The sequence below is a fragment of the Columba livia genome, chromosome 4 (assembly GCF_036013475.1).
Source record: "Columba livia isolate bColLiv1 breed racing homer chromosome 4, bColLiv1.pat.W.v2, whole genome shotgun sequence".
NCBI classification, from domain to species: Eukaryota; Metazoa; Chordata; class Aves; order Columbiformes; family Columbidae; genus Columba; species Columba livia.
This window is the reverse complement of record NC_088605.1, coordinates 552,001-572,373: the sequence shown is the minus strand read 5'-3', so window position 1 is coordinate 572,373 and position 20,373 is coordinate 552,001. Positions and strand designations below refer to the sequence as shown.

At 68.2% G+C, this 20,373-nt stretch overlaps 2 protein-coding genes across 2 annotated transcripts; both read left to right on the top strand.

Annotated features, from left to right (window-relative positions):
* Positions 1 to 8,183: 8,183 nt before the first annotated feature.
* Positions 8,184 to 19,439, top strand: CPXM1 (carboxypeptidase X, M14 family member 1). The gene is made up of 15 exons (XM_065060111.1): positions 8,184 to 8,844; positions 10,732 to 10,842; positions 11,369 to 11,478; positions 12,620 to 12,759; positions 12,830 to 12,914; positions 13,975 to 14,125; positions 14,344 to 14,432; positions 14,664 to 14,787; positions 15,313 to 15,509; positions 15,847 to 16,026; positions 16,212 to 16,509; positions 16,578 to 16,717; positions 17,263 to 17,365; positions 17,769 to 18,631; positions 19,203 to 19,439. The coding sequence occupies exons 1-14, from the start codon at positions 8,301 to 8,303 to the stop codon at positions 18,023 to 18,025; spliced, it is 2,529 nt and encodes an 842-aa protein (XP_064916183.1). The 5' UTR covers positions 8,184 to 8,300; the 3' UTR covers positions 18,026 to 18,631; positions 19,203 to 19,439.
* Positions 19,036 to 20,259, top strand: LOC135579304 (probable N-acetyltransferase camello). The gene has a single exon (XM_065060118.1). It carries the CDS (start codon positions 19,184 to 19,186, stop codon positions 19,862 to 19,864), a length of 681 nt encoding a protein of 226 aa, XP_064916190.1. The 5' UTR covers positions 19,036 to 19,183; the 3' UTR covers positions 19,865 to 20,259.
* The last annotated feature ends 114 nt before the right edge of the window (positions 20,260 to 20,373 follow it).

Here is a 20,373-nt window from a genome sequence, read left to right as displayed (position 1 = left end):
GCACGCTTTGCACACACAGCGCGCTCACGTTTGTGCCCAGCACACATCCCACGCACACCCTTGCACCAGCAGCTCGCACGTGCCTGCTGCTTGTTTGCACCAGTGCCCTGCACATGCACCCGGCTTGCACAAGCACACAAGCTCACGCCGGTGCCCTGCGTTCACACCCTGCCTGCGCACTGTGCTCACACCAGTGCCCCTCGCGCACACCGCTCCCACGAGTGCCGCGCTTGCACCATTGCACAAGCGGCGTGCTTGCAGTGGGGCCCTGCACGTGCATCCTGCTCGCACAAGCGCCGCGCTCACGTCGGGGCCCGCATCGCCGTGGGGCTGTGTGCCATGGGACCCGCTGCTGCGGGGACGAGCCGGAGCTGAAAACCCCACGGGGACACGATGCTGTCCCTGTCCCCCTGCAAACCAGCCCCGGGACAGGCCTCGGCTGCACCGCACCACAAGAGGGCTGTCACGGCCCGCGGATGGGGCTGCACCCCCGCCCTGCACCCCAACCCGCACCCCAACCAGCACCCCAGCACACGAAGCTCGGGGACCCTGAGCAGAGGGGTTCACCGGCTCCCGTGGGGTGCGGGGGTCTCCGGGCTGGGGGCAGCGCAGGGAGAGGAACGTGCCCAGCACAGGCTGGGAGCACCCACCCCACAGACACCCTGTGCGCCCTCCCACCCCGGAGCGCCCCGCTCCCTGTGACACCCCGCTCCCTGTGACACCCCGATCCCTGCGACACCCTGATTCCCGCGACACCCTGCTCCCTGTGACACCCCACTGCCTGTGACACCCTGCTCCCTGTGACACCCCGATCCCTGCGACACCCCGATCCCTGTGACACCCCACTGCCCGCGACACCCTGATCCCCGTGACACCCCGCTCCCTGCGACACCCTGCGACACCCCGCTCCCTGAGCACCCCACTGGAGGGCTCCAGCACCTGGCAGCCTCCGCAGCGCCGTATTTAAGCACCGCTGACATTTCCAGCTTTCGGGACGTGTCAGGAGCTCTCAGCCGCTCCTTGCGGCTCATTAACAGCCAGACGAGCTGCAGCAGTAATTGCTTTAATTTATTTGCTTACGGCTGGGGCAGAGGGGAGACGCATGTGGCACCCGCTGCCGTTATGGGGACCATATGGAAACCATTTATCATCATTTGCTGCACCGGGGCAGGCGGGGGAAGGAAAGACTTTTATTAATTCGCTTGTAACGTTGAACTTTTCCAATCAGGCCCTTGCAGCGAGCGGCACGGCCGGTAGCCCGGCCTGTGGGGCACAGAGCGGCCACTGGCCAGGGGAGACTGTGGGGTGCCTGGGGGGGCTGGGGTGAGTGCGAGTGCTGCAGGATGCAGCCCATGTACCAGCCCTTGCACAGCTCCGTGCCCCGTCCCCAGCCCTCGCACAGCTCTGTGCACCATCCCCAGCCCTCACACAGCTCCGTGCCCCGTCCCCAGCCCTTGCACAGACCCCGTGCCCCATCCCCAGCCCTCGCACAGCTCCGTGCACCGTCCCCAGCCCTCACACAGACCCCGTGCCCCGTCCCCAGCCCTCGCACAGACCCCGTGCACCGTCCCCAGCCCTCACACAGACCCCGTGCACCGTCCCCAGCCCTCGCACAGACCCCGTGCACCATCCCCAGCCCTCGCACAGCTCCGTGCACCGTCCCCAGCCCTCGCACAGACCCCGTGCACCATCCCCAGCCCTCACACAGACCCCGTGCACCGTCCCCAGCCCTCGCACAGACCCCGTGCCCCGTCCCCAGCCCTCGCACAGACCCCGTGCACCGTCCCCAGCCCTCACACAGACCCCGTGCACCGTCCCCAGCCCTCGCACAGACCCCGTGCACTGTCCCCAGCCCTCGCACAGACCCCGTGCACCGTCCCCAGCCCTCGCACAGACCCCGTGCCCCGTCCCCAGCCCTCGCACAGACCCCGTGCACCGTCCCCAGCCCTCACACAGACCCCGTGCACCGTCCCCAGCCCTCGCACAGACCCCGTGCACTGTCCCCAGCCCTCGCACAGACCCCGTGCACCATCCCCAGCCCTCACACAGACCCCGTGCACTGTCCCCAGCCCTCACACAGACCCCGTGCACCGTTCCCAGCCCTCGCACAGACCCCGTGCACTGTCCCCAGCCCTCGCACAGCTCCGTGCACCACCCATGCCCCATCCCACCCCAGCCCTTGCACGGCCCCAAGCCTGACAGTGCTCAAGAACTATTTGGCCAACGCCCTCAGACACATGGTGAGAATTTTGGGGTTGTCCTGTGCAGGGCCAGGAGACAGACTCGGTGATCTTGTGGGTCCCTTCCAGCTCAGGACGCTCTGGGATTCTGATTCTGTGATTCTACAGTCCATGCGGGCTCTGCTTGGACCCGGGAACCCGCAATGGGAGGGACCCTAAAAGGGAGCCCAGGGGTCCAGGGGTAGGAGCAGGGGACATCCTTTAGGACCAGAGGAAATGGCTGGTGGACATGGACACACACACCCTATGGACTGCCCACACCCATGGGACATGGCAGGGACACCAGGGCATGAGCAGACAGCACACAGAGACACCAGGAAACGCACCCATCATGCCATCCTTCCAGCTTTATTGGTGGAGCCAGGCTGTGGTGGTGTGGTGACATGGCGGTGGTGGTGGCCGTGGCTCTCAGCACTGGCTCCACAGATGCCCAGTGCTGGGTGGGCTCAGCGGCGGCGGCGCCGTGACCCCCGGCGGCGGCGGCTCCTCCTGTACCGCCGGCCGCGGCTGCTCCTCCTGTACCGCCGGCCGCGGCTGCGCCGGTAGCGGCGGCGAGAGCGGCTCCGGTAGCCGCGGCGCCGGCTGCGGCTCCGGCTGCGGCTCCTGCTTTGCCGGTACCGGCACATGGTGGTGTGGCCGCTGCCCTGTCCTGCCAGATGATGCGGCTCCGCAGCCCCCAGTCTGCTTTTATAGGGGTGCTGGGATGGGGCCCTTTGTGACACGGGCACCTACCTCATCAGTGATGTCACAATGGGCCCCACTCCAGCACCCCTATAAAAGCTGGGGGGAGACACAGAGCTGCATCCTCTGGCGGGACAGAGCGGCGGCCACACCACCATGGCCCGGTCCTGGCGAAGAAAGAGCCGCAGGCAGAGCCGGCGCCGCCGTGGAGGCCCGAGCCAACACCAGAGCCTCTCCCGCCACCGCTCTGGGGGCAGCCGGCGCCGGCGGCACAGGAGGAGCCGCCGCCGGCAGGGACGTGGCACTGCTCAGCCCGCCTTCGCACCGGGCTTCTGCGGAAACACCGGCCCCAACCGCCCCGGCCGCCGCGGCCGCCGCCGTGCTGCTGCGTCACCGCAGCCCTGGCTCCAATAAAGCTGCAACGATGGCACAAGGGTGTGCGTGTCCTGCTGTCATGTCCCATGGGTGGGCGTCTGTGTCAGCTGGGTATGTGCCCCACGGGTGGCAGGTCCAGGAGCAGCACACATCCCCATGGATGGACATGCCCCAGCCTGGCTGCTCCTCTGCTGGCCCTGAGTCCCAGATCCATGTCCCAGCCCATCTCCAAGTCCCCAGCCCATCTCCACATCCTAGCCAATCTCCATGTCCCCAGCTCATCTCCATGTCCCCAGCTCATCTCCATGTCCCCAGCCCATCTCCTTGTCACAAACACATCTCCATGTCCCAGCCCATCTCCATGTCCCCAGCCCATCCCCATGTCCCCAGCCCATCTCTCTGTCCCCAGCCCACCTCCATGTCCCAGCCCATGGACAGGCAGCAGCTTTTGTTCACTTTGGGTCACTTTTGCTCACTTTAAGCATGGCCATTTGAGGACCCGGGGGGTATTCCAGAGCTCCCTGCTGCAGGTCCCCAGCTGAGCAGCGTCATTGTCCCCATGTCCCAGGACACCAGCGCTGTCCCCATGTCCCAGGCATGCTGCCTCCATCCAGCACAAGCCCTGGAGCTCCATCTGGCCATGGCACCTCCACAGGGTTCCCAAAGCACTGCTGGCCGCCCCCCACCCTGCCCCTGCGGTCAGAGGGACCCCAGAGGGGTCAGCTCCTCCGGGTCGCTATGGGGCTGGGTGCCTGTTTTGGGCGGGGATGCTGCTGGGCACATGAGGGGCTGGGACAGAGCTGGGGACAGAGCTGGGGACAAAGCTGTCCCTACGGTGGGGGCCATGACACTGGACAGTCACCGCAGGCGGGGGAGCAGGAGGGACACGGAGCTGCTTGTCACAGTGGTGCCCACATCCCCCACCCCAGCAATGACACTGTGCTGGTGGGGACAGGGGCTTCTTATTGAGCAGCAGGAGCGGGGGCCATCGTCATCCTCCGACAGGCTCTTGGAAGAGGAAGATGAGGGGCAGGAGCAGGAGCAGGTAGAGGAAGAAGAGGGTGGCCTGGCAGGGGCAGCAGGCCAGCGCCACACAGGCCATCACCTCCAGGAGCCACTGGCTGTCACCATCCAGCTCCATCGTCCCTGTGCAGCCCCGGGGGACACCAAGCCGTGGGGCATCACCCGCGCTGCAGCCAGGGAGCCCTGCAGGGGTGTCCCCAGAGGGTGTCTGGCACCTGTGCCCCCCCAGCCCCTGCTCGGGCTGATACACACGCAGCTCTGCTCCCGCTGGGGTCCCGGCACTGATCCTGTGGCTGGTAGCGACCCCCAGCCCAGCACGGCCAGGTCCCGGCTGGGACAGCGGGGAGGGCGATGTCACAACTGGGGGCTCTGGGGTGCCGCTGTCCCTGGGGAGGGGAAAGTCTTGGAACCCACCCTCCCTAGGGCCAGGGGGCCATGGCAGGACTGGGGCTGGGGACAGGGACATGCGCTAGGGATATGGAGATGGGCTGGGATGTGGAGATGGGCTGAGATGTGGAGATGGGCTGGGACATGGAGATGGGCTGGGACATGGATCTGGGGCTCAGGGCCAGCAGAGAAGCAGCCGGGCCAGGGTGTCTCCGTCCCTGGGGACATGTGCTCGTCCTGGACCTGCCACCCATGGGACACACACCCTGCGGACACGGACACCCACCCATGGGACACGACACCAGGGGACATGCAGCTGGCACACGGGGACACCAGAACACACGTGCATCATGCCATCATTCCAGCTTCCCTGGTGGAGCCGGGGCCGCGGTGTGGTGGCAGCAGTGGTGGCCGGGCTGCGGTTCTGCAGAGCAGCGCGGGCAGAGGGCTGTGGCACGGGGCAGCGGTGGCCGGGGACAGCCCTGAGCAACCAGGGACAGCCCTGCAAAGCCCCTCGGAGTCTCGTCCCTCCCCAGAACACAGTGACAGGGCCATGCTGGCTCGGGGACCCCTCGCCCAGTCCTGGGACCCCTTGCCTGGCCTGTGCACCCAAGCGCTAAGCCCCCTGCCCAGCCACTGCAGGGGATGTGGCATTGCCGGGTGGTTTGGGCACAAGCCCTGTGGCCAGCCCAGCGGCTGCCAAAGCGTTTGCCTTGGCTGCCAGCCCCAACCTCAGCTGCAGCCCGCGGTCCCCGTGGTCCCCACGCCGGGGCAGCCAGCCAGGCAGGCGGCAGCACCGGCACCAGGTGCGGGGCACGGCATCCCCGGGGACAGGGACCCAGTGTGGGGACAGGGCTCAGCCATTGCACCCCAGGGAGAACCCCCCATTTTGGGACACCCCGACACTGGGGGTTCCTGGGGGATCTCCACACCTCTGCAGAGCAGCACGCTTTCCCGGGAGCATTAGCTCCAACACTGAGTAGCTGGGTTTGGCCCCTGCTGCTGCTCCACTCCAGCTGCAGGGTGCCAGGGGGACTGTGGGGGTCACCCAGTGACACCCCAGCTGGGACAGGCTCCGGCGCCTTTAAGGCATCTCCCGCATTGGGACCTGGCAGCCGCTGGCAGTGCGTCCGCGGCCGGCTTGACTCGGAGCCAAGCTGCATGGGGAAATTCATAACATCCCCGAAGTGCTGAGCGGGCTGAATCGGCACGCCGGAGCCTGCCGAGCTCTGCGCCGCGGCCCTGCGGAGCTGGGAGCTGGGAGCGGGGCCAGCCCTGCCGGCCTCTCCTGCCCCGGAGCCGGGAGCTGTGCCCGGCGCCCCAGCCAGGACGGTGCGGAGGGGTGCCAGGTCCTCAGCAAACCTCGAAAGTCCCATCACGTGGGGGCTGAGTCAGGCCAGCGAGGGCGGCCTCCCCGCCTGGGCCCTTTCCAGAGCCCTGGGCAGGATGTGGGAGATGCCTCAGGTCCCACGAAACCCTTCCCACCATCCAGCCCCCAGAGACCGGCACGAAACAAAGCGGCGTCCTGCGCCAGATGGCCGGGCCCCGCCAACCCTGTCCCCGCCGTCCCTGCTCCCAGGCAGGGATGGGGAAGGAGCATTTCCCAGCACTGCTGGGACAGGGGACACTGTCCGGCAGGAGCATCCCGGGGTGTTGTTGGTCCCTGTCCCGCTCCCCCTTCAGCCATGCACAGCCCGCCCCGGGGGCTGCTCCCCCCAGGAGAACACGCAGCCAGCCCTGGGTCCCCGGAGCCCCAGCGCAGGGCTCGGGCAGAGCTGCAGCGGGCTCTGGGACGGCTCCGTGGGGACCTGGCGGGAGCACAGGGATGGGGATGGCGACGGGACCAGCTCCCTGAGCCGCCAGCTCTGCTCCCCTGCCTGCTTCCAGCGGGGCGTAAGCCAGGTACATGTCGAGCTGTCACCAAAGGGTGCTGGTGGCCCGAGCCCAGCCAGCTCCTTCCCATCCCTGAGCCGAGCCCTGCGGCTGCAGGCTGCAGAACATCCCAATAAAAGAAATAAAAGTCAGGCTGGGAAAGTCCTTTCGGGGTGGAAAATGAGCTCATGGGAGGGTGGTGGTAGCGCCAGCGTCGAGGCTTTTTGGAGCATCCTCCCCAGAGTGGGGGGAGAGGCAGGACGCAGAGACCTTCCCCGTCAGTGGGACGGCAGCTCCTGGGCACACCGACCCAGGCCCCCACCTCCCACCCGGGCACCCCCTGCCCGCGCCTCCGTCCTGGCGGTGCTTCGCTCCTTCCCTGTGCAGCCGCCGCTCCCGCCGCTCCCGCCGCCCCGCCGGGGATGCCCCGGGGCTCCGGGGACCGCGTCCCCCGGGGGTCCCCCCGGGCAGAGCACCGGGCAGGGGCCCCCGCTGCGCGGCAGGGCCGGGATTCGGCCCCGCTGTTCCGCGCCGGGTTTGGCCGGGGAGCCCGGGCGGGTTCTGCTCCGCGCAGGCGGCTCCGGGGCCTCCCGGGTCCCCGGGCTCGGCCGGCGGCGCTCGGGCTGCGGCGGAGGGGAGGATGGCAGAGCCCCCCCAGCGCTCCCGGCCCCCTGAGCCGGCCCGGCTGCCCCCGCCGCGCTGGCGGGGAAGAGCTCGGGTGTCCCGGCCGGGGGGAGCCGGGGGAGCAGCCGGGGGAGCAGCCGGGGGAGCGCGGCACGGGGCACCCCTCGGTTGGGGTGCAGCCGCGGCCCCCCCGGAATGGCCCGGGGGCTGCGGGATGGGGGAACACACAGCGATCAGCTGTTTTTGTTCCCCGGGTGATCGGCTGGGGGGCGCGTTCCCTGCCGAGGGCCGGGCAGCTGCGGGGGTCGGGGAGCACCCCCAGCCCCGTCCCTGCCGCCCCGTAGCCCCCCCGGCCGCAGCCCGGTGTCCCGGCACATCGCTGAGCACAGGGAGGGGGGAACCGCGCGTTTCCCGTGGGACCGGGACGCGCGAGCGGCCACCCGGCGGGGTCCGTCCCCGGGCCCTATCCTGCCGCCACCCCCGCCCCCTCCTCTGCACAGCCATGGCGGGGGCGGCCGCAGGATCGGGCCCGGGGTGCCGGGCGGCAGCTCCCCCCACCACCGCGACCGGGGTCAGACACCGGCTGTGGGGACAGCGGGGACACTGCAGGGTGCTGGGGACAGTGGGGACACGCTGGTCACAAGGTACTCAGCGCAGGGTGAGCAGTCTTGACACGATGTCCCCTGTTCGAGGGGCCTCTCTGAGCAACTGGTCACACGCGGGGGACAGTTTTACTCAACACCCCCGCAAGACCCCGGGCAGCCCGGCGGGACCCCTGCCCGGCCCGGCGGAGGGGTGCGGGCAGCGGTGCGGGCAGCGGTGCGGGCAGCGGAACTTCGCCTGCTGGGGGGCCCAGCGGGAGCCCACCCGGAGCCGCGTTTGTGACCGGCCCCGCTCCGCCACGGCCCCAGCGCCCGGTGCCCCCCCCGCCCCCGGGGGTCCCGGCCAGGCGGGAGTGGGCGGGGGGCGCGGGGGCGGGGAGGGGCGGGGAGGGCGGCGGGGGAGGACGGGGCAGGCAGGACCGGGCAGGCAGCGCCGGGAACGGGCAGCGCCGGGCAGGCAGGGCCGGGGGCTGCTCCGCTCCGCTCCGCCGCGGCCATGCTGGGGCTGCCCCTCGCCCCGCTGCTGCTGCTGCTTCTGGTCCCCCCGCCGCCCCCAGCCCGGGCGGCGCCCCCCCGCAGCGCCCCCCGGCCCCGGGCACTGGCGGCCGCCCCCGCCGAGCCCGCCCGCCCCGCCGCCACGGGGATGGGCACCGCGGGGGCTGCCCCGGGAGCCACCGCCACCGGCGCCCCCGGAGGCACCGGGACCACCCCCCCGAGAGGCGCCGCACGGAGGCCGTCCCCAACCACGGCGGGGCCCCCCAGAGGCACCGGGACCACCCCTCCGAGGGGCACAGCAATGAGGCCCCCCCCAACCACGGCGGGGCCCCCCAAAGGCACCGGGACGGCCCCCCCGCGAGGCACGGCAGCAACGCCCCCGAAGGGCACCACGACCGGCCCCCCCAAAGGCACCGGGCTGAGCACCAGGAGCCCCACGGCCGCCCCCACGAAAGGCGCGGGGGGGGGACCTGGAAGCGCAGCCCCATCCAGCCCCGGCCCCCCCGAACGTGGGCGGCTGAAGGAGGGGGGGCCGGGGGCCAAAGGTAGGAACGGGGGGCTGGGGGGTGTGTGAGCTGGGAGTGTGGGTGAGCACAGCTGAGTGTGTGCAGGGGTGTGTGTGCACAGATGTGAGCAGAGGAATGTGTGTGCATGTGTGCAGAGCTCTGGGTGTGCACAGATGTGTGCAGAGGAATGTGTGTGCATGTGTGCAGAGCTCTGGGTGTGCACAGATGTGTGCAGAGGAATGTGTGTGCATGTGTGCAGAGCTCTGGGTGTGCACAGATGTGAGCAGAGGAATGTGTGTGCATGTGTGCAGAGCTCTGGGTGTGCACAGATGTGAGCAGAGGAATGTGTGTGCATGTGTGCAGAGCTCTGGGTGTGCACAGATGTGTGCAGAGGAATGTGTGTGCATGTGTGCAGAGCTCTGGGTGTGCACAGATGTGTGCAGAGGAATGTGTGTGCATGTGTGCAGAGCTCTGGGTGTGCACAGATGTGAGCAGAGGAATGTGTGTGCACAAGTGTGTGTGCACACAGCTCTGTGTGTGTCTGTGTTCAGGGCTATGTGTCCATAACTGTGTGTGCACAGTGGTGTTCAGAGGAATGTGCGTGCATGAGCGTGTGCATGCAGGGATGTGTGTGCACAACTGTGCATGTGTGTTCACAGATGTGTGTGCACGGCTGAGCATGCAGAGGCACACGTGCACAATGGCCTGCGTGTGGAAGTGGATTAAAGTGTTATTGCGCAGGAGTGCGTGTGTGGACACGTGTAGTTTCTGTATCTGTGCATCATCATGTGTGTGCACTCTGTGTGTGAGTGTGAGCATGCACTCTGTGAGCGTGCACTCTGAGTGTGAGTGTGCACTCTGTGTGTGTGTGTGAGCATGCACTCTGTGAGTGTGCACTCTGTGTGTGTGTGTGAGCATGCACTCTGTGAGTGTGCACCCTGACTGTGAGTGTACACTCTGTGCGTGTGAGCATACACTCTGTGATTGTGCACTCTGAATGTGTGTGAGCATGCGCTCTGTGAGCGTGCACCCTGAGTGTGAGTGTGCACTGTGTGTGTATGTGAACATGCGCTCTGTGAGCATGCACCCTGAGTGTGAGTGTGCACTCTGTGTGTGTGAGCATGCGCTCTGTGAGTGTGCACCCTGAGTGTGCGTGTGCACTCTGTGCGTGTGTGAGCATGCGCTCTGTGAGTGTGCACCCTGAGTGTGAGTGTGCACTCTGTGTGTGTGAGCATGTGCTCTGTGAGCGTGCACTCTGAATGTGAGCGTGCACTCTGAGTGTGAGTGTGCACCCTGTGTGTGTGTGAGCATGCGCTCTGTGAGTGTGCACCCTGAGTGTGAGTGTGCACTCTGTGTGTATGTGAACATGCATTCTGAGAGCGTGCACCCTGAGTGTGAGTGTGCACTGTGTGTATGAGCATGCGCTCCGTGATTGTGCACTCTGAGTGTGAGTGTGCACTCTGAGTGTGAGTGTGCACTCTGAGTGTGAGTGTGCACTCTGAGTGTGAGTGAGCATGCGCTCCGTGATTGTGCACTCTGAGTGTGATTGTGCACTCTGAGTGTGATTGTGCACTCTGAGTGTGAGTGTGCACTCTGAGTGTGAGTGAGCATGCGCTCCGTGATTGTGCACTCTGAGTGTGAGTGAGCATGCGCTCTGTGAGTGTGCACTCTGTGCACTTGTGCGGTTTCTGGGTGTGTGTGACGTGCACTTTTGTGCAGCACATGCAGGTGCGCGTGTGTGTGCACACGTGTGCGTGTGTGTGCACACGTGTGCGTGCGCTGGGGGCCGTGCACACCCCAAGCCGTGCTGCGGCCTGTGTAGAGGGGCCATGGGGGTTTGTGGGTGCACACGAGGGGTGTCGGCTCTATGGGTGCGGGGGTCCCTGAGGGCCCCGCCCCACCGCCGGGTCCCTCTGCCCGTCCCAGCCCCGGTGCCCAGGAAGAAGCTGGTGCGGGTTAAAGTGGTGAAGAAGAAAGTGGTGAGGAAGAAGAAGCCGAAGACCCCGGCCAAGGAGGCGGCTGCTGCGCAGGACCCTCGTACGTACACACGGGGACGGGACGGGGGCCTGTGGGGCTGCGCAGCACGGGTGTGTGCGCACGCCTCCGCAGACACCTCCGCACCTTGCCCGTGCACCCACAGATGTGGGGGGCAGCCCCAGCGCTCGGGGGGACGCGGCCACCCTCCTGGGCACCGCGCTGTCCCCGCGCTGTCACACACGCACACCCTGCACACACAGCGCTGGGCACGTGCCCTGCGTGTGACGGCACAGGGACACCCCCTGCAAGCCGTGAACATGTGTGTGCAGACACACACCGAGCTCCTGCCCCTCTGTGTGACGGGGACTGGGGTTCGTGTGACAGCAGGTGGGGTCGGTGTGACACAGTGGCGTTTGCCCTGGCAGCCATGGCCACGGCCCTGTTCCTCAACAGGACCTGCCAGGCGCTGCCCTGGGGACACGGAGAGGGGACAGGGTGGGGGCAGCCCTGGGAGCAGGACCCCTGTGTGGGGACAGCCGCGCCTGGGGGTCTCTGAGCCAGCCCGGCCCCTCTGCTCTGTCCCCAGAGTGTCCCCCCCTGGGGCTGGAGTCCCTGCGGGTGCTGGACTCCCAGCTCCGAGCCTCCAGCGACAAGCGCTACGGCCTGGGCGCTCACCGCGGGCGCCTCAACATCCAGGTGGGACACGCGGCGTGTGCGTGGGGTGTGTGACACCTGCACGGTGTATGTGACCTGTGCATGGCGTGTGCATGGCGTGTGCATGGTGTGTGTGTGGGGTGTGTGACACCTGCATAGTGTACGTGACGTGTGCATGGCGTGTGCATGGCGTGTGTGATGCTTGCATGGGGTGTGTGACACCTGCACGGTGTATGTGACCTGTGCATGGTGTGTGCATGGCGTGTGCACGGTGTGTGCGTGGAGTGTGTGACACCTGCATAGTGTATGTGACGTGTGCATGGTGTGTGCATGGTGCATGTGATGCTTGCATGGGGTGTGTGACACCTGCACAGTGTATGTGACATGTGCATGGTGTGTGCATGGCGTGTGTGACGTTTGCATGGGGTGTGTGACACCTGCACAGTGTATGTGACCTGTGCATGGCATGTGCATGGTGTGTGCGTGGAGTGTGTGACACCTGCACAGTGTATGTGACATGTGCATGGCGTGTGCATGGCGTGTGCATGGTGTGTGCGCGGAGTGTGTGACACCTGCATAGTGTATGTGACGTGTGCATGGCATGTGCATGGTGCATGTGATGCTTGCATGGAGTGTGTGACACCTGCACGGTGTATGTGACATGTGCATGGTGTGTGCATGGCGTGTGTGACGTTTGCATGGGGTGTGTGACACCTGCACAGTGTATGTGACATGTGCATGGTGTGTGCATGGCGTGTGTGACGTTTGCATGGGGTGTGTGACACCTGCACGGTGTATGTGACATGTGCATGGTGTGTGCATGGGGTGTGTGACGTTTGCATGGGGTGTGTGACGTCTGCATGACGTGTGATGTTTTCATGGCATGTGCGTGGCACACATGTGGCAGGGGCTCCCCGGCGCGGACCCCTCCAGCCTCACCGCAGCCGGTGCAGCCGGTGGTGCCGGGAGCCCCAGCTCCCCTGCGTGTTCGCTGGGGGGCCTCTGCCGCGACCCCTCGAAGAGTCACATGAACCCCATGGCTTGGTCCCCTGCCCAAGTGGCACCGTGCAGCTGGGACGCCATCGCGGTGCTGTGCCCCCCAGCACAGCGGGGCCGGGGGCACGCAGCAGTGGGGCCGTGCCCCCAGAGCCCTGCGTCCCCTCCATCCCTGACACCCCCGCAGTCAGGGCTCTACGACGGGGACTTCTACGACGGCGGCTGGTGCGCGGGGCAGGAGGACACGGCGCAGTGGCTGGAGGTGGACGCCCGCCGGCTCACCAACTTCACCGGCGTCATCACGCAGGGGCTCAACTCCATCTGGACGTAAGGCAGCGGGCAGGGCCAGCCCGGGGGGCGGGGGGCCGGGACCCTGCTGACCCTCTCACCCACACAGGTATGACTGGGTGACCTCCTACAAGGTCCAGGTCAGCAACGACACCTACACATGGCACCCATGCCGCAACGGCACTGAGGAGGCGGTAGGTGCCCATGGGGAATGGCCCCGGGCAGGGGGCGGTGGGATTGGGGACCCCCCAGCACCTCCAACCTGCCCAGCTCCCCAGCCAGAGAGTGGACACGGGGATTAACTGGGGGGTTAACTGAGAGGCTCCAGTTAACCAGAGGGTTAACCGTGCCGGGGGTTACCGGTGCCGGGGGGGTTAACTGTGCCGGCTGGCACCAGGCTGGGACCCGGCTCTGTTGCCTTTGGCCTCCCCACCCGTGAGCATCCTGCAGCTCTTCCCCTGAGCACAAAGGCCACTTGTCCCCAGCTGCCGCCGCGGCCGCCCGCCAGCCCCGGTGCACGTGTGAGTGGCGGGGGCTGGCGCGGGGGCTGGCGCGGGGGCTGGCGCGGGGGCTGGCGCAGGGGCTGGCATGGCTGTGCCCGCAGGTGCACACGGCAGCCTGGGGCATGGGTGCAGGTGTGAGTGCGTGTGCAAGGACAGAGGGTGTGCAAACAGCCGACGTGTGCACCTGTGGGCATGGGGGGTGAGACGTGGGGCCTGCCAGGGTGGGGGGCCGGGAGCTGCCAGAGCCAGACACGCTGCTGCTCGTGTCCCTGTGCCAGGAGGGTCTGGGGGTCTCTGTGCCAGGGAGGGTCTGGGGGTCCCTGTACTCAGGCTGGGGTGGGGAGGAGCTTGGGGACCCCTATGCCAGTGCTGTGCCAGGGACAGGTTTGGGGACCCCTGTGCCAGGGGTGTTTGGGCATCCCTGTGCTGGTGACAGGTTTGGGGGTCCCGTGCCAGGGCTGGGTTTGGGGTCCCTGTGCTTATTCCTGGGGACCGTCCCCTTGGGATGTGGGAGCCAAGTGGTGTGGGCGCCCCAGGCCCTGCAGCACCATTGGGCTCCGGTTCCTCAGCGCTGACGGGCTTGGCCCCCCCAGGGCTCAGCCCCCCAGCCGAGTCTCTGCTCCTCCTTAGGGGCTGGGGGGCCCAGGGAAGCCCTTTGCGCCCCGGCAGGCAGCTCTGCTGCAGCCCCCCACCCCCACAGGCCCCGCGGGTCCCCCCAGCGCAGGGACCCACAGGGGCTGTGTCCCCCCAGGTGTTCCCCGGGAACAAGGACCCCGAGACGCCGGTGCTGAACCTGCTGCCGGTGCCGGTGGTGGCGCGGTACCTGCGCATCAACCCCCAGAGCTGGTTCCCCAACGGCACCATCTGCCTGCGGGCAGAGGTGCTGGGCTGCCCGCTGCCCGGTGGGTGCTGCTGCTGCCTAATCCTGCTGCTGCCTGCCCATTGCCTGCTGCTGCCTGCATCCCCCTGCCCCCCAGCCCTCTCCCCAACCCACGACCACCCGGGACGGTCACGCTCTGCCAGGGCTGTCCCCAGGGTTGGGGTCCAGGCTGCCCTCCCTGCCCTGGGTCTCTGACCATGTCCCCTCCTTGTCCCCTCTGCGCCCCCCGGCTCCTGGCAGACCCCAACAACATCTACGCCTGGCACAGCCCCCCCCCGCCCACCGACAAGCTGGATTTCCGCCACCACAACTACAAGGAGATGAGAAAGGTGCCTGCTCGGTGCGGGGCAGGGGTCTGCACCCCTGGGGACACCCTGTGGGTGGGATGGGATGGGATGGGATGGGATGGGATGGGATGGGATGGGATGGGATGGGATGGGGGGTCTGCACCCCTGGGGACACCGTGGGGTGGGGTGGGGGGTCTGCACCCCTGGGGACACCCTGGGGTGGGGCAGGGGTCCCCATACCCCCAGGGTGCCCCTGAGCCGTGCCCTCCCCAGCTGATGAAGCGGGTGAATGACGAGTGTCCCGACATCACCCGAGTCTACAGCATCGGGAAGAGCTACCTGGGCCTCAAGATGTACGTGATGGAGATCTCGGACAACCCCGGGCTGCACGAAGTGGGTACGTGCTGGGGAGGTGACAGCTGGGCTGGCTGGGGACACCCAGGCTGTGCAGGATGGGACGGGGTGGCTGGGGATGCCCAGGCTGTGCAGGATGGGACAGGGTGACCAGGGACACCCAGGCTGTGCAGGATGGGACAGGGTGGCCGGGGACACCCAGGCTGTGCAGGATGGGACAGGGTGGCCGGGGATGCCCAGGCTGTGCAGGATGGGACAGGGTGACCAGGGACACCCAGGCTGTGCAGGATGGGACAGGGTGACCAGGGACACCCAGGCTGTGCAGGATGGGACGGGGTGGCCGGGGATGCCCAGGCTGTGCAGGATGGGACAGGGTGACTGGGGACACCCAGGCTGTGCAGGATGGGACAGGGTGACCAGGGACACCCAGGCTGTGCAGGATGGGACGGGGTGGCCGGGGATGCCCAGGCTGTGCAGGATGGGGACAGTCCCTGGGACGCCCAGGCTGTCCCGGGGCGCAGAGGCCGGGGTGGCCGTGTCCCCGCTGCCACTGGGCTGTCCCCGGCAGGTGAGCCCGAGTTCCGCTACGTGGCGGGGATGCACGGGAACGAGGTGCTGGGCCGGGAGCTGCTGCTCAACCTCATGGAGTTCCTGTGCCGGGAGTTCCGGGCGGGCAACCCGCGCGTGGTGCAGCTGGTCACCGAGACCCGCATCCACCTCCTGCCCTCCATGAACCCCGACGGCTACGAGACCGCCTACAAGCTGGTAGGGTCGGGGTGCTGAGCACCCATGTGCCGTGGGGCTGTCCTGGCACCAGCCTCTGGTGACCAAATCCCCCAGTGACCCTGACCCCTGGTGACCCCATCACCCTGTTAATTCTGTCTCCCAGTGGCCCCATCTCCCTGGTGACCCCATCCTTTGGTGACCCCATCCCCCCAGTGACCGCTTTCCCCCGGTGACCTCACCCTCCAGTGAGCCCATCCCCCGGTGACCCTGTCCCCCGGTGACCCTGTCCCCCCGTGACCCCATCCCTTAGTGATGCCATCTCCTCAGTGACCCTGTCCCCTGGTGACCCCATCCCCTCAGTGACCCTGTTCCGCAGGGCTCGGAGCTGTCGGGCTGGGCCATGGGCCGCTGGACCTACGAGGGCATCGACCTGAACCACAACTTCGCGGACCTCAACACGGCGCTGTGGGACGCCGAGGACAACGACCTGGTGCCGCACGAGTTCCCCAACCACTACATCCCCATCCCCGAGTACTACACCCTCACCAACGCCACGGTGAGCCCCCGTGCCCCAAAACACCCCCATTGCTGCCCCAGCGCCCCGGGGTGACGCTCACCCATGGGGGGTGCGCTGGGGACGGACTCATGGGGTCTCAGCCCCAAGGAGGGGGCGACAGGAGCCTTTCCCTGTCCCGGTGGGGGGTTCACCGCCAGGGCCCCCGTGACGCAGGGTTCCCCCAGGTGGCCCCCGAGACGCGGGCGGTGATCGACTGGATGCAGCGCTACCCCTTCGTGCTGAGCGCCAACCTGCACGGGGGGGAGCTGGTGGTCACCTACCCCTTCGACATGACGCGCAGCTACTGGAAGGCGCAGGAGCTGACCCCCACGGCCGACGACGGCGTGTTCCGCTGGCTGGCCACCGTCTACGCCACCTCCAACCTGGCCATGGCCAGCGAGGACCGCCGCCTCTGCCACTACGATGACTTCGCCCGCCATGGCAACATCATCAACGGGGCCAACTGGCACACGGTGCCCGGCAGTGAGTGGGGGGCTGGCGAGGTGGGGTGTGGGGCCGAGGACCCCCTGACACCCCCCCGTCCCACGCAGGCATGAACGACTTCAGCTACCTGCACACCAACTGCTTCGAGATCACGGTGGAGCTCTCCTGTGACAAGTTCCCGCACGCATCCGAGCTGCCGGCCGAGTGGGAGAACAACCGCGAGTCCCTGCTGCTCTACATGGAGCAGGTGGGACGGGGACACCGCGGGGGACACGCTGCAGGGGATGTGGGTGCTGAGGGGTCGGGATTTCGGCAGGGGCTGAGCACGTGGCAGCAGCACATGCCTCAGGGGGCCGCAAGCACCCCCAAGGCTCCGCGTCCCCATGTCCCCTGTGGGCACCTCCACAGGCACAGAGCAACAAGCAGCAGGTGGGGACAGAGACCCCTGGGGGGCTCTGTGCTCCTGAGGGGGGACACGCTGACGGGGACGTGGGCACTGAGGGGTCAGGGGTTTGGCAGGGGCTGAGCACATGGCAGCAGGACACAGCTGGGGGGTCCTCAAACACCCCGAGGCTCTGTGTCCCCTGCGGGCACCTCCATGGCACAGAGCATGAGGGGCATGTGCTCTGTGTGGGATGGGGTGTGTGCCACGCTCCATGCAGATGTGCACCCAGATGTGCAGAGCCTGCAGGGTGCCTGTGCTCCTGCAAGTGTGGCAAGTGTGCAAACGCGTGTGTGTGCACGTGTGTGTCCCCTGCACACCCGCTGCTGACACCCGCGCCGTGGTCCCAGGTGCACCGCGGGATCAAGGGGGTGGTGCGGGACAGTGACACGGAGCAGGGCATTGCCAACGCCATCATCTCGGTGGACGGCATCAACCACGACATCCGGACGGGTGCGGCAGGCCGGGAATGGGAATGCGGTGGGATTTGGGGATGGGAATGGGGACTGCGGGTGGGGATGAGGACAGAAATTTGATTAGGCTGGGAATGGGGATGGGATGGGATCAGGGATGGAGGTGGGGAGGAGATGGAGGTGGGGAGGGCATAGGGAGGGGATGGGCGTAGAATGGGAGTGGGGACAGGGACAGGAGTGGGATGGGGAGAAGATGGAGTTGGGGATGGGAAGGATCAGGGCTGGGCAAGGGATGGGGACGGAAATAGAATTAGGTTGGGAATGGGATTGGGGTGGGGACAAGGATGGGACTGGGAATGGGGACAGGGCTGGGATCGGGGACAGGGCTGGGGACAAGGCCAAGGGCCGAGGCTGGGGCTGCACTGACGCCCCCGCTGTCACAGCCCTGGACGGGGACTACTGGCGGCTGCTGAACCCGGGCGAGTACGAGGTGACGGCGCGGGCCGAGGGCTACGAAGCGGCCACGCAGCCGTGTCACGTCTCGTACGAGAACGTCCCCACGCCGTGCAGCTTCCGCCTGGCCCGGCTGCGGCGGCACCGGCCGCGGGGGCGGCTGCCCGGGCGGGCCCCGCTGCCCTCCGACCTGCGGCTGCGGCGGCAGCGCCTGCGCCGGCTCCGCGCCCAGCGCCGAGCGCCGTGACCGGCACAAGGGACACGGGACACGGCCCGGGGCCGCGGGCTCGGCGGGGGGCCGGGGTGGAGCCGGTGACGGGGCCGGGGGACGCAGGGGGGGCGGAGCGGGTGCTCCGGGTGTCGCTGCTGTGCGGGACACGTCCCAGTAAAGCCGCCTGTGCCGCCCCCGGCTGCGCCTCTGTCGGGAACGGACCCGGTGCACGTGGTGGGGGGCCGGGGCCCGATCCTGCCCGGCCGGTACGCGGTGCGGAGGGGCTGGGGCCCGATCCTGCCCGGCCGGCACGAGGTCCCCGCCCCGCCCCAGGAAGCCCCGCCTCCGCTAGTGCCCGCTCCCCATTTGCCCGCCCTTGCCCTGAAGGTCAATGGCGCATCCGCAGCCGGAGGTCCCACCCGCTTGCCCTGGCTCCGCCTCCTTGCTCCGCCCCGTCTGGGCGCCCCGCTGACGTCACCCCGTCCCCTACGAGGCTCCGCCCCCGACGCCCCTCGCTGGGCGCCTATTGGCTCGTGGTGGCGGGAGGGGCGTGCCCGCCGGAGGCGCGGCGGCCAATGGACTGCGAGCCTTGTCCGTATCAGGCGGGCGCTGGCGGCGGCGGGGCTGCGGGCGGGGGGCGCGGTGAGTGGGGCGGGACCGCGGGGACCGGGAGCACGGGGGGACCAGGGTCATGGGGGGACCAGGGTGGGGAGGGAGCAGAGGGTGCTGGGACCACGGGTGGTTTGTGGGGGGCGTCCAGGGTGGGGGAGTCCGTCGGGTGTTGGGTCCATGGGGTCATTAGAGGGGTCCCGGGTAGGAGTGGTTGGAGGGTGCTGGAACCATGGGGGTCGGGGGTGCTGGAAGGCTCCCCGGGGGGCCAGAGGGGTGTGAGCCCTTGGGGAGGGGTGTGGGGCCACTCACGGGGGTGATGGGGAAGGGTTCAAGGGGGGTGGAGGGGGGAAGGACAGACCCCTGGGGTGTGATCAGGGGGACGGGAGGGGAAGGACAGGCCCATGGGGGGGTCGGGGGATGGGGGGTGTGGTAGGGGGTCTGGGGTAGATAGGGGGCCAGGACAGGCCTATGAGGCCCAAGGGGTAGTCGAGGCGTGGGATCGGGGGGTATGTGGGGCTGGGGGTGGCCGCTGCCTGGTCTGTGGGACCCCCGAGCCCACCTCAGGGGCAGGGGGCACCCGCCATGAGTGACCCCCCCGCAGCACGCAGCATGGTGGAGTACCGGATCCGGCCGTACCGGCAGGAGGACGGTGAGGCCGTGCGCGAGATCTTCGCCACCGGCATGAGCGAGTACGCGCCGGCGCTGTGCCTGCACGTGCTGCGGCAGCCCTGGGCGCTGCTGGCGCTGGGCAGCACCGTGGCCGCGCTCCTGGCCAGCGCCCGCTCGCTGCTGCTGCCGCTGCTGGCGCTCACGCTGCTGCTGGCGCTGGCCCGGCACCTGCTGGGCTGCGCCTGGAGCGCCTACATCGACCGCTGCCTCGCCGGCGACCTGCGCGACATCGGCGCCACCTACGCCGAGAGCGCCGGGGCGCGGTTCTGGGTGGCGGAGGCGGACGAGCGGGTGGTGGGCACGGTGGGCGTGCTGCCGGGCGACGCCGACGGCGAGCTGGTGCTGAAGAGGATGTCAGTGCGCAAGGACTACCGGGGCCTGGGCATCGCCGCGGCGCTGGGCCGCACGGCGCTGGCCTTCGCGCGGCAGCGGGGCTGCCGGGCCGTGGTGCTCAACACGCTGATGCTGCAGCACCGCGCGCAGGCGCTGTATGAGCGCCTGGGCTTCCGCCGGCACCGCCGCTACGTCCTGCCCACACTGTACGGCCGCCTGGCCAACTGCACCATCACCGTCTACCGCTACGAGCTGCCCTGAGCCGGGGCTGGCACCGCGGCACCAGGGGACACGGGGGAGCCTTGACCAGAGCCCGGCACTGGCTGTGCCACGGGGGCTGCTGCTGACCCTGCCCGCCGGACACGGTGCAGCCGCGGGGCACTGGCCGCGGGTTCGATGCTTCTCAGGGACTGCGGTGGCACGGGGGGTAGGGACCCTCGTGCCCAGTGCAGTTTGGGGTCTGTGGGGCACAATGGGCGGCTGGCGGGGGCTGCCCCCACCCTGGCAGCAGGCAGAGGTGCCACGGTACTCCTCACCAAACCCTGCCCAGGGGGGCCGTGTCCCGCCTGCTCCTGACACCCCCAGGTCACTCGGTGGTGCCTGCGGGTCGGGCGCTGCCCCTGTGCAGGGGGAGGAATAAAGGCTCATCCGCAGCACTGGGCCAGGTTGTTCTTCCCTGGGGGGGGTCACCCCAGTGTGATGACAGGTCCCTGGTGCCACAGCCCCAAGGGAATAACCCAGGGCTGGGGGGGTGGCACCCAGCTGGACCC